Raw genomic sequence first — 13,730 nt, 5'->3', positions numbered from 1 at the left:
TTGGCTGAGGGCTTTTTTTTTTTTGAGACAGGGTCTTGCTCTGTCACTCAAGCTGGAGTACAGTGGGGCAATCATGGCTCACTGTAGTCTCGACCTCCCAGGCTCAAGTGATCCTTCCACCTCTGCCTCCCACTCCGAGTAGCTGGGACCACAGGTGTGTGCCACCACACCTGGCTAATTTTTTTTTTGTATTTTTTGTAGAGACAGGGTTTCACCAAGTTGCTCAGGCTGGTCTGGAACTCCTGAGCAACCTCTGTCTAGGCCTCTCAAACTGCTGGGATTACAGGCGTGAGCCACCGTGCCCAGGACTACCTTTACACTGAGTTAATTAGTAAATCAAAATAGCCTTCTCTCAAGTGGCTTTCTCACCTCCCAGAAAATCTTTCCCTTTAGAATCTGTAGAAGCCTCCAGAAGCTTGTTATGCCTCCATAAAAGGAGATAATCAGCAGCTGCTTGAGAAATGTTGAAGATGATTCTTTCATGTTTCCTGGTACCTATTTAATCTTCTACAATCTGTTGATTAGAATAAAAATTAGAAAGGATTTTAAACTAAACAAATGCTACATATAAAAACTATATAAAAATGCTATATATATCAGCTAAGAATTTAGGAAAAACAAAACAAGCCTCCCGTCTTAGGCTACTATAACAAAAATACCATAAACGAGGTGCCTCAAACCACAGAAATTTCTCATAGTTCTGGAGACTAGGAAGTCCAAGATCAAGATGGTATCTGGTGAGGGCATCCTCATAGAAGGCACCTTCTGGCTGTGTCTTTACATGGTGGATGGAGCAAGGGAGCTCCCCAACCCTCTATTTTTATAAGGACATTCATCCCTAAGGGTTCCTTCCACCAACATGGCCCATCCACCTTCCTAAGACACTACTTACGATGGTATTGCATCATCTTGGGGGACAGGGTTTCAACATACGATTTTTGGTGGAACACATTCAGACCATAGTACCTCCCTTCCAGTGGGGGGGAAAAATTAAAACTTATAGGAAATAGAAAACAAACCTTATAGGATTAACAATGCCAATCTTCAAAAATACTAACAAAATTGATAAACCCCTAGGCAAAACTCACCTATAGAGAAAAAAAGACATGTCTTGAGTGAAAAAACCTTTACTACAGATCCTACAGATACCCAATCTTATTCATGAACACATGAAAAGTCCAAAAGAAAAAAATTAGTTCACTGAAGCCAATAACATAAAAAAGAAAAACATCAAGACCAAATTGGGTTTGGTTTATTTAGTTCAGGAGGGCTAGATTGCTTTAACATTCAAAGAACAATGTAACTGCCATATTAACAATGAAGAAAAATCAAAATCATCTCCAAAGATAGAAGACTTTTTATAAAATCTGAGTATCTGTTCAAGATGTTTGAGAGCTTCCTAGAAACCTAGGAACAGACAGAGAACTTCCTTAATATTAGAAATTTATCTACAAAGAAACTATAAACCTTATATTTAATAGTAAAATGTTGAAAACTTTACCTATTATCAGCAATGAAACAAATATGCCCCCTACCATTGCTTTTATTCAACACTGTACTAGACCGGCGATATTAGAAATGCAATATTGTAAGAACAAAAAATAAAAGCTGTAAGATTCTAAAAGAAATAAAACTCATTCACAGATATTATGTAGATAGAAATAGATAAATTAGAATTAAATAAGTTTAGAAAGATTGTGAATACAAAGTCAAAACTTGTAGTTTATATATCAGCAAACAAGATGTAACTGAAAACACTTTTCCCAATGGCTTAAAAAAAAGTAACAGCTGGGCACACTGGCTCATGCCTATAATCCCAGGACTTCGGGAGGCTGAAGCGGCTGGATTACTGCAGGTCAAGAGTTCAAGACCAGCCTGGCCAACACGGTGAAATCCCGTCTCTACTAAAAATACAAAATTAGCTGGGCGTGGTGGCATGCACCTGCAATCCCAGCTACTCAAGGCTGAGGCAGGACAATCACTTGAACCCGGGAGGCAGAGGTTGCAGTGAGCCAAGATAGTGCCACTGCACTCCAGCCTGGGCAACAAGAGCAAAACTCCGTCTAAAAAAAAAAAAAAAAAAAAGTATCCAATACTTGAGCAAGTCTAAAAATCAGTCCTCCCAAATTCATCTATAGATCTGACACAATTCCAATAAAATCCCAACAGGCTTTTTTGTTGTTGGTAGCTTTTTGTGGAATAAATTGATTCTAAAATGTATATGGAAATGCAAAGTCCAAGAATAGACTGAAGAAAAAAAGTGGGACCATGTACTAATACTATAGCAAACATTAATATTATAATTAACACAGTCTGGTATTAGCATAAATAGAACCTATATAAGATTAGTACGAATACATAGGCAGAAATAGACATATACATATATGGGCACAATTTATGGCAAAGACCCCCAGTAGAATGCCTGAAACCATGGATAGTATTGAACCTGATTGCCCTCAATAGGAATATGTTTCTGTGCATGTCTTCTGCCCACAAATTTAATGCCTTTTCCATCTTAACTGAGCACTTATCACCCACTGTGGCTACTATGAATGGTGGGCAATTTAAAACTTATGAATTCCTTACTTCTAGAAATTTCCATGTAATATTTTTGGTAACCAACTGTGGGAAGTGAAATTGCAGATAAGGGGGGGATTGCTGTACAAGGTGATCTAGGCTCATCTTGTACATTCATTGCCCTGTCCCTATAATGAGCCATTTCTCCAAAGAGCCCCAGGTCCTTTTGTGGAAGAAGGTATTAGTAAGCAAGATCTGGCTGGGTGCTGTGGCTCACACCTATAATCCAGCACTTTGGGAGGCTGAAGTGGGAGGATCACTTGAGCTCAGGAGCTTAAGGACCGGCTGGGCACCATGGTGACACTCTGTCTCTACTAAAAAAAAAATACAAAAATTACCCACACCTGTAGTCCCAGCTACTTAGGGAGCTCAGGCGGGAAGATCACTTGAACCTGGGAGGTCGAGGCTGCAGTGAGCAGTGTTTGTACCACTGCACTTCAGCCCAGGGCGGGGGAAAAAAAGAAACCAACCAACCAAGATCTGGGTGGTAGGTGTGCTCATTGCCATTGGGGTATCGTTGCTTTGAGACCTTCTCAGTGCACTTGCTTCTTGTATGTGTTATACTTAAATTAAAAACAAAACAAACAAACAAAAAACACCCAACCAAGCCACAGTATCAATAGCAAAACATGCTAAATATTTAAAATAGAAATAGTTCTTGAAATACAACATATCTAAGACATACTGAAATGAGGCAAGATGCAAAATAACTGCATATGTATTTAATCAATCTAAAGTAATAAGCACTAAACTCAAAGCAGGATTAAGGGAAGCCTCTTCTTTTGGCAATCTCTATTTCTGTATTATCTGAATTTTATTTAACATATACTATTTTCATAATAAAATATAATTAAAATCAGATTTAGTTGTATAAAATAAAGAATTTTAATTGATTCATTACAAAAGCATTAAGCAAACAAAATGTTAATTAAAAATTTTAAATAAAATATTTAAAAGAAATAAGTGCAGAAAATAGCATTAAAATGTTTGCATAATTACACACATTTTAATACTTCCACATTCTTTTGGGAACCCAGGCTTTTAAATTTTGGAAACATGTTAATTTACAGGCAAATAAAATGAATGCAGATGAATAGTTTCTACATACAATTACCATCTGGAAAACGACTTGCCTACAGTCTTATTGCCAGTTAGCAGTTGAATGATTTTTCAGAATCAAAACAATTTGAACAATGTTTTGCTTTTTAAAGTATCCAAGAATTACACTAGAACAATGTGTGAACATTTAAGTGTATTTACACAGTTCCATGGTCTCTGATCCACCAGCCTATGTATATTTACTAACCTTGGTTCTTTTACCATACATCTTGTAAAGACTTTTGCCAGGTATCTCAGAACAAGTAAGGTGCATTTTAAACAAGCAAAAAATTAGAAAATGAAACATCTAATCCAACTAGGCATTTTGTTAATGACATCAATTGTCAGTAACAGGTTCCCAAAGTAGTACTACCAACATTTCCATACAACAAAAATTAACTAATAGTGCAATTACTAAGTATAATTTTAATTAAATCTGATGACAGGTAAACATTTATTTTCAAAAAGATTAAACATTAAGCTATAAAATTCTGTTCTACAGAAATGCATATGGGATAATCTTATTCCTTACCATCTTGTTACAAATAAATTCTAAACATTTTCTAAAGATACTCAAACTGAGTTACTACAGACGAGTGCCTATCAAGTGAAGACTGTATAGAGAAGTCAGGAATTGGGCTGGGAACGGTGGCTCATGACTGTAATCCCAGCGTTTTGGGAGGATCGCTTGAGCCCAAAAGTTCCAGACCAGCCTGAGCAACAGAGTGAGACCCATGCTTCTATTAAAAAAAAAAAAAAATTTCAGGAATTCCCTTTACAAATTGGGCACAGAAATTTTACTTGCCCAAGTTTAAATTTGCCTGTTTGCTTCTGATGTGGCATTAGATAATCCTGGTCTAAGAGTGTGCTTTATAAAAGACCAGGTCACATTTCTAGAGAAAAATCACTTTGTATTTAATACTCTTATATAAGAGTCAGGTAATTTTCCAGTTATAGCTACAAAGTTTCATAATTAAACATTCAGAGTGCTAATCAGTGAATCACCCAAAGATTTTTCCTTTCTTTGAATCCCCAGATAATTTTCAACAAATTTATTCCTGACTTTTCAACTCATAAGGAACAAAACTGTGATATGTGTGTGTGTGTGTGTGTGTGTGTATGAGTGTGAGTCTTGGTATTTTTTATTTTGATATTTATTAAATAGTTTGTATTTTATAATAAGGAGTTCTCTGAACTTATCCAGATAGTAACTCTTTTATAATTGAAATCAGCTTTAACTATTAAAATTATATACGAGGAAATTAGGTGTGTTGCAGTACTTGGTTGCAAATAACTTGCCATCTGGTGTTGGGTCAGAAAATGCTATTTCATCAGCGCTGAGAAAACAGCCAAACATGAAGCAATTCCTAGAAGAGAAGAAAAGATGATTTAATGATGGAAGCAACTTAACATTCTAATTAACATGAGCACAATTTCAGTAAATACTCGACTTAAATCAACCTTATTTTTAGTAAGTGAAAAAATGCCTTATATTTTAGGGACAGAAGTCTAATGATATCATTTCACAGATGAGAAAACTAAGGTCCAGAAAAAATTCTGACGAGAGGCAAAGGGAACCATCCACTTAACTCTAGGATATCCATGGTAAAGAGCAACTAATATAAGATCATATTGCTAGGCCAGGTGCAGTGACACACGCCTGTAATCCCAGCACTTTGGGAGGCCAAGGTGGGCGGGTCACGAGGTCAGGAGATCGAGACTATCCTAACACAGTGAAACCCCATCTCTACTAAAAATACAAAAATTAGCCGGGCGTGGTGGTGCACGCCTGTAGTCCCAGCTACTTGGGAAGCTGAGGCAGGAGAATCACTTGAACCCAGGAGGCGGAGGTTGCAGTGAGGCGAGATCTCGCCACTGCACTCCAGCCTGGGTAACAGAGTGAGACTTCAACTCAACCAACAAAAAAAAAAAAGATCATATTGCTAATTAAAAGCCAAAGATAATTAGAACAAAAAAAATCACCAATTTTAACCAGTAACTATATATATTTATATAGTTTATATATATATATTTATGTAGTGTATATATATATATTTATGTAGTGTGTATATATATGTGTTTTTTTTTTTTTGAGACAGTCTCACTTTGTCGCCCAGGCTGGAGTGCAATGGCACGATCTCTGCTCACTACGACCTCTGCCTCCCGGGTTCAAGCGATTCTCCTGCCTCAGCCTCCCAAGTAGCTGGGATTGCAGGCATGCGCCACCACACCCGGCTAATTTTGTATTTATTTATTTATTTTTTAGTAGAGACGGGGTTTCTCCATGTTGGCCAGGATGGTCTTGAACTTCCAACCTCAGGTAATCCACCCTCCTTGGCCTCCCAAAGTGCAGGGATTACAGGCAAGAGCAACCGTCCAGCCTATATATTTTTTTTCAATGAAAACATCCACTGAGAGCTTTAAGAAGGGAAAAACTAATCTGCATTTTGACTACAACTCTCCTTGATCTTGCTTACTTTAGGATTAAAAGTAATAAGGAAATGGTTAAAAGAATTCAACATCTCCTACAGCTTGTTTGTAAAAGAAAAAAAAATTAATCAAAATTGAGGGATATTCTATAAAATAACTGACTTGCACTCTTCAAATTCTTCCATGTCAAAAGACTGAGAAAGTGTTCCAGATTAGGGAAGATGAAGATTAAAGAGACATGAAAACTAAATGCAGTATGTGATACTGGGCAAAAAAAAAAAAAAAAAAAAAAAAATGCCATGAAGGACATTTGAAACAACAGACAAAAGTGAAATATGGACTATCAGATAAAAGCATTATATCAATATTAAATTTCCCAAATTTGATAATTGTATCATGGTTATATAAGAGAATATTCTTGTTTTTAAGAAAAACACACCAATGCATGAAGGGGTAAAGCGGCGTAATATATGTAACAAAATAATTCAGGAAGGTTATCTAAACATAGAATGGTAAAGCAAATGAGGTAAATGTTGAACTTAATAGATCTTGACAAAGGCTTCTTACTACTCTTGTTGTTTTGTGAGTTTGAAATTATTTCAGAGTAAAAAATTAGAATTTGATTCAATTAGAAGATATAAGCTTCTAATATATTAACTATAATTAAATACATAATATGGTAGAACTAGGTTAGATACTGGTATTCCTCATACCAAATTGATATATTTAATATAAAACATAGAAAAGTATTTCATAACTAATCAAACAAAAATCTTTAAGATACCAATTTTTCCTACTGATCCCCTTTGTAAGTATGTGTGATTGACTAGGATTTACGGCCCAAGATCCAGTCCCCATAATGGTGTTGGCATTTATTTTTTAAAAGTGGCACAGAATGCAAGAGGCTTGAATAACACTATTCCAAAGTGTAGTCTTTGGTTTGGTCAAAGTGTGCTTACTGGTTTGTAACCTATTATCTACACAATGAAATATGTCTAGAAATTGAGAGAGCAAGTGTTGTGAAACTCATCCATATAACCTAGATTAGGTAAATTAGCAAACAAGCTTGTTTGTGACATTGGAAACTTTAAACATCAATACATAGTGTTAGTTCAAAGTGTGTACATGGGAATTAAAACTGGAGACTCATTTTTTTGGTTGAGATATAATTCATATACTGTAAGACTCACCCTTTAAAAGTGTACAACTGTTTTTGTGTATATTAACAAATATTGTCCAGTCACCACCACTATCTAATTCTAGAACATTTTTATCATCCCAAACCCCGTATTCATTATTAGTTGCTCTCCATTCATCTTTCCTCAGTCCCTGGAAACTACACATCTACTTTCTGACTCTGGATTTGCCTGCCTCTTATGGACATTTTATATAAATGTAATCATACACTGTGCGATCTTCTGCAACTGACTTATTTCAATTAGCATAATGTTTTCAAGGTTCCTCCATGTTGCAGCATGTGCCAGAATTTCCTTTATGGCTGAATAACATCCCATTGTTATTATTGTATCGATATACTACATTTATCCATTAATCACAGATTGGATTATTTATACTTTTTTGCCTTTTATAAATAATCCTACTATGAACCTTCATGTGCAAGGTTTTGTGTGGACATGTTTTCTTTTCTTGAATATATACCTAGGAGTGAAACTGCTAGGTTACATAACAGTTTAACTTTGAGAAACCATCAGATTGTATTCCACACCAACTGCACCAGTTTACATTCCTACCAGCAATGTACAAGGGTTTCAGTTTCCTCTACATCGTCACCAACACTTGTCTGTTTTTTGATTACAGTCATCCTACTGGGTATAAAGTGGGATCTCACTATGGTTTTGTTTTGTGATTTCCCTGATAAAGACGTTGAGCATCTTTTTATGTTGAATTAACCATTTGCAATTCATCTTTAGAGAAATGTCTACTGAAATTCTTTGTCCATTTTTAAATTGGGTTGTCTTTTTATTGTGTTATAAGAATTATTTTATGGGTATTAGACCCTCCTTAGACAAATGATTTGCAACTATTTTCTCTTGTTCGATGGATTGTCTCACAAATCCAGTTTTTTAGTTAGGCTTATGAGTTATAGCAAGTCTTCATTATCTAGTTACTATCGATGAACATGTACAGCTTCTGTAATTTTTCAAACCTTTACTTTGTATAGATTATATTTATTGAAGCGTAATTTCACATCTGTTAAGTCTAATAACAATTTGAGATTGTATTTTTGTTTTGTTTTTCTATTTTTTTCTAGCAATCCATTTTTATTAGTGTTGGTCTGTGACAAATTAAACTAGTCCTTTAGCACAGGTAGTTTGAAAAGCAGTGGGCTAGTATGTTTCAGACCTGGAATGTTGCGCCCTAGACTGAGTACATCTAGTATGGTTTTTCTAGTGCCAACACCTTCCTTAGCCTGACTTTGATAGTATTTATACAGAAGTATTTTACCAATATCCTTCCCTTTAGCTCAGAAGCTGAGAGGTTCTGGGAAAGCTATGAACCTAAGGTTCTGGATCTAGATCCATTTTATTTCTTACCTGAGGGTATCAACCAGTCGTCTTGCAATGCGCTTTCTTCTCTTCAGTCTGAAAACCCAGATTCTACTTATCCCACAGACTGCAGGTTCTGGTACATCTGAACATTGCCAAGCCCTAGGACATTCTGTAGAGCTTGGGGATTCCGGACCAGTTGGTTCAGACAGGACACGAAATGCCTGCAATGATATACAGAAGCATCTATAGCTAACACCACAGATGAGTTCACACTGCTTTAAAAAAAAATTCCTTAAATAAGTATCAAAAATTTAACTTATATCTCTAAATATGTTAAAAAATATTTTCTATTTCTTAAATTCTTATCCCTTTAGTCACACAATGCTTTAAAAAAACCAGTGGTGTTGAGACATTCACACATTCTAGTGTATCCCATAGCATTATGAAACTTTCCTCTTAAACGATTGTAAACATTAGACTCTTCCTTTTAATAAAGTATATAAACCTCTCTCTCTCTCTCCATCCTAAAATGTATATATGACCACCTAAAGAAACCGGTAACACTAAAGATTTATATCTATTAACTATGAAATTTGGTTGGCATTTCAAGTTTCTTAAACATTTTTATTTTGAAATAGATTCATAAGAAGTTGAAAAAAACCACTACAGAGGACCATGTATCCTTCCCTGAATTTTCCCCAATGATTACATCTTCCACAACTGGTATAATACCAAAACCATGAAATTACCATTGGTATAATGGTGTGTATAGTTTCATGACACTTACTCACACCTGTATATTCATTTAACTACCATCACAATCAAAATACACAACTATTGAGTCACCACAAAGATCTTCTTCCTCATTATAGTCACATCCACACTACCCCCTCTCCCATCCCCAGTCCCTGACAACCACCAATTTATTCCCCATGGCTATGAGAATGTTATATATTACATAAATGAAATCATATACCATATGACCTTTTAAGATTGGCTTTTTTCCACTTAGCATAATGCCCCTGAGACTCATCCAAGTTGTTAAGTATATCAATTCTTTGTTACTTTTTATCACTAAGTAATATTCCATCATATGGCTGTATCATAGCTTATCATTCACCTAAAGCATTTAAGGATGCTTTGGTTGTTACCAGGTTTTGGCTATTACTAATAAAGCTGCTATTAACATTCTTGTACAGGTTTTTGTGTGTACATCAGTTTTCCTTTGTTTTAGTTAAATGCCCAGGAGAACGATGGCTGGAGTGTATATGTATACGGTAAATACATGTTTAGTTTTTTTTTTTTTTTAAAGAGACGCAGTCTCACTCTGTCGCCCAGGTTGGAGTGCAGTGGCACGATCTCGCTCACTGCAACCTCCACCTCCTGGGTTCAAGTGATTCTCCTGCTTCAACCTCCCGAGTAGCTGGGCTTACAGGCATGCACCACCACACCCAGCTAATTTTTGTATTTTTAGTAGAGGCGGGGTTTCGCCATGATGGTCAGGCTGATCTCAAACCCCTGACCTCAGGTAATCCGCCTGCCTTGGCCTCCCAAAGTGCTAGGATTACAGGTGTGAGCCACTGCGCCCGGCCTATGTTTAGTTTTTAAAGAAACTTCAAAACTTTTTCCAGAGTGGCTGCAATATTTTACATTCCTACTGACAAGGTGTGAGAGATCTAGTTTCCCCATATCCTCACTAGCATTTGGTATTGTCTCAATTTTTTACGTACTGTTACCCTTCTGATAGGTGTGTATTTAGTTTTTAATTACCAACAACAAAACATTGTTTCTGACCTGAGAGTGGAAGAGAACAGTTAGTTGGCTACATCTTGCCTATTATGAGGACATAACAGTCTACTTCTTTGAGATCAAAGAAGAAAAAGGCCTTTTAAATAAATACACAACATAAAAAGATGTAAACTGTAAAATTAGTAATGTTGAAGGGAGAAAAAGTGCAGAGCTTTTGTAGGTGATATAAATTGTTATCAGCTTAAAATAGGCTGTTATATTATAGGATATTTTATGTAAGCCTCATGACCATAAAGCGAAAACCTATAGTAGATACATAAAAGATAAAGAAATCAAAGCATACCACTACAGAAAATCATCAAATCCCAAGACAGCAAGAGAGGAAGAAAGGAATATATATAAAACAACCAGAAAACAAAAGGGCAATAGTAAATCCTTATTTATCAATAATTACTTTAAATGTAAATAGAGTACATTAGCCAATCAAGACACACAGAGTAGCTAAATGGATAAAAACACAAGACTCAACTAAATATTGCCTACAAAAGACTCACATAGACTGTAAGTGAAGGGTCAGAAAAACATACTCCATGCAAATGGAAACCGAAAGAGAACAGGAAGTACCTACACTTACATCATACAAAATAGATTTTAAGTCAAAAACCATCAAAAGAGACAAAGAAGGTAATTATATAATAAAAGGGTCAATTCATTAAGATAAAACTGTTGTAAATATATATGCACCTAACATTGGAGCACCTAAATATATAAATATTTAGGATTCTGAAAGGAGAAATAGATAGGAATACAAAATCACAGGGAACTTCAAGATCCCACTTTCAACAATGGATACATCATCCAGACAGAAAATCAATAAGGAAATGTTGAACTTTTTTTTTCTTTCTTAAGAGATAGGGTCTCACTATTGCCCTGAGTGGAGTGCACTGGTGCGATCATAGTACACTGCAGCCTCGAACTGCTGGGCTCAAGCGATCTTCTTGCCTCAGCCTCCCAGGTACCTGTGACTATACGAATGCACTACCATGCCTTGCTAATTTTTGTAAAGACAGGGTCTCACTATGTTGCCCAGGCTGTTCTTGAACTCCTAGCCTCAAGCTATCCTCCTGCCTCAGCCTCCTAAAGTGTTGGGATTACAGGTGTGAGCCAGTGAGTTCAGCCAGTAAACACTGAACTTACATTTCAGACCTAATGGACCTAACAGAAACACATATAGTATTCCATCCAACAGCAGCAGAATGAATGCACATTCTTTTCAAGTGCACACAGAACATTCATAGCAGTATAAAATTAGAGATCAATGATGGGAGGAAAACTGACAAATATGTGAAAATTAAACCAACCACATGCTCCTGAACAACTAATGGATCAAAGAAATTAAAAGGGAAATTGACAAATTTCTTGAGACAAATGAAAATGGAAACACAACATACCAAAACCTATGGAATGCAGCAAAAGCAGTTCTACATAAAAAAAGAAGAAAGATCTCAAGTAACCTAACGTTACACCTCAAATAATTAGAAAAAGAAGAATAAAGCCCAAACTTAGTAGAAGGAAGAAAATAAAGATCAGTGGAGATAAATTAAACATGGACTCAAAAAATAGAAAAGATTCACAAAATGAAGAGTTGGTTTTTTGAAAGATAATTGACGAACTTTTAGCTAGACTAAGGAAAAAGAAGACTCAACTAAACAGAATCACAAATGAAAGAAGACATTACAACTGATTATCACAGAAGTACAAAGGATCATAAGAGACTATGAATAATTACATATCGACAAATTAGGTAACCTATAAGAAATAAATTCCTAGAAGCATACAACCTACCTATACCGAATCATGAAGAAACAGAAAATCTAAACTCACCAATAAAAAGGAGATTCAACCAGCTTAAGGGAAAAAAAAAAAAACTTGCATCATAGGAAAGCCCATCTGTAATGACGTCACTGCTAAATTCTACCAGATATTTAAAGAACTAATACTAATCCTCAAACTCTTCCAAAAAACTGAAGAAGAATACCCCCAAAGTCATTTTACAAGGCCAGATTAATCTGATACCAAAGCCAGAAAAGGACATTACAAGAAAAGTTACCAGCCAATATCCCTGATAAACAGATGCAAACTAGCACATTAAAAGCATAGTACACCACGATCCAGAGCACTTTATCCCTGGATGCAAGGATGGCTCAATACATGCACATCAATGTGTTACACCATATTAACAGAGTGAAGAACAAAACTATATGATCATCTCAATACAGAAAAGGCATCCAACATCCTTTCATAAGAACTCTCAACAAATTAGGTACAGAAGGAATATATCTCAATATACTAAAGGCCATATATCACAGGCCCACAACTAACATCATACTCAGCAATGAAAAGTTGAAAGCTTTTCCTCTTAGATCAGGAACAAGACAAGGATGCTAACTCTCATCATTTCTATTCTACATAGTTCTGGAATTCCTCGCCAGAGCAATTAGGCGTTCAAATTTAAAGGAAGAAGTTAAATCATCTGTTTGCAAATGACATGAACTTATGTACAGAAAACCCTAAAGCCTCCACCAAAAAAACTATTAGAATAAACAAATGCAGAAAAGGTGCAGGATACAAAACCAACATACAAAAGTCAGTAGCATTTCTATACAGGAACAACGAACTATGATCTATCTTAAAAAGAAACCAAGAAGACAATCCATTTATAATAGCATAAAAAACCCCATTTATGAATACATTTAACCAAGGAGGTGAAAATCCATACACTGAAGACCAGAAAACACTGATGAAAGAAGAATATCCACATAAATGGAAGGATATTCAGTGTTCGTGGCTTGAAAGAATATTGTTAAAATGTCCATACTGCCCAAAGCAATCTACAAATGCAATGCAATCCCTATCAAAATTCTAATGGCATTTTCCACAAAAATACAAAAAACAGTTCTAAAATCCTATGGAACCATAAGAGATTCCAAACGGCCAAAGCAATCTAGACCAAAGAGTAAAGCTGAGGGGCATTGCACTCCTACTGGCATTAAAAAACACAGCAACCAATGGAACAAAACAGATAAAATAAATCCAGGCATTTAGAGTCAACTGGTGTCTGACAAACATGCCAAGAATAAACAATGGGGCAAGGACACAGTCTCTTCAATAAATGGTGTCGGGAAAAATGAATATCCACAAACAGAAGAATAAAATTGGAGCCTTATCTCAAACCACATACAAAAATCAACTCAAAATGGATTAAAGACTTAAAATGAGGGACCTGAAACTGTAAAACTATAAGGAAAAAAATGAAAAGCTTGACATCGGTCTGGGCAATAATTTTTTGGCTATGACCCCAAAAGT

General features: G+C 35.7%; 1 protein-coding gene across 5 annotated transcripts in view; it reads right to left on the bottom strand.

Annotated features, from left to right (window-relative positions):
• ESCO2 (establishment of sister chromatid cohesion N-acetyltransferase 2) overlaps window positions 1–13,730 on the bottom strand; it is a 33,960-nt gene continuing 20,230 nt past the window's right edge. For 2 of the 5 annotated variants that reach the window (XM_063726597.1, XM_054561374.2), the window contains exons 10-12: window positions 8,661–8,836; window positions 4,956–5,042; window positions 1–514 (exon numbers count right to left, since the gene is read on the bottom strand). In XM_063726597.1, the coding sequence (XP_063582667.1) occupies window positions 508–514; window positions 4,956–5,042; window positions 8,661–8,836 (270 nt within the window). In that variant the 3' untranslated portion in view covers window positions 1–507. Of the gene's footprint in view, window positions 515–3,438; window positions 5,043–8,660; window positions 8,837–13,730 lie in introns of those variants that run through there. The other 3 variants (XM_024251076.3, XM_054561372.2, XM_054561373.2) reach the window with 2 other exon arrangements.

This window comes from Pongo abelii, chromosome 7 (genome assembly GCF_028885655.2).
Source record: "Pongo abelii isolate AG06213 chromosome 7, NHGRI_mPonAbe1-v2.0_pri, whole genome shotgun sequence".
NCBI classification, from domain to species: domain Eukaryota; kingdom Metazoa; phylum Chordata; class Mammalia; order Primates; family Hominidae; genus Pongo; species Pongo abelii.
Note: the sequence above shows the minus strand (reverse complement) of the source record. Positions and strands in the feature narration are given on the sequence as shown.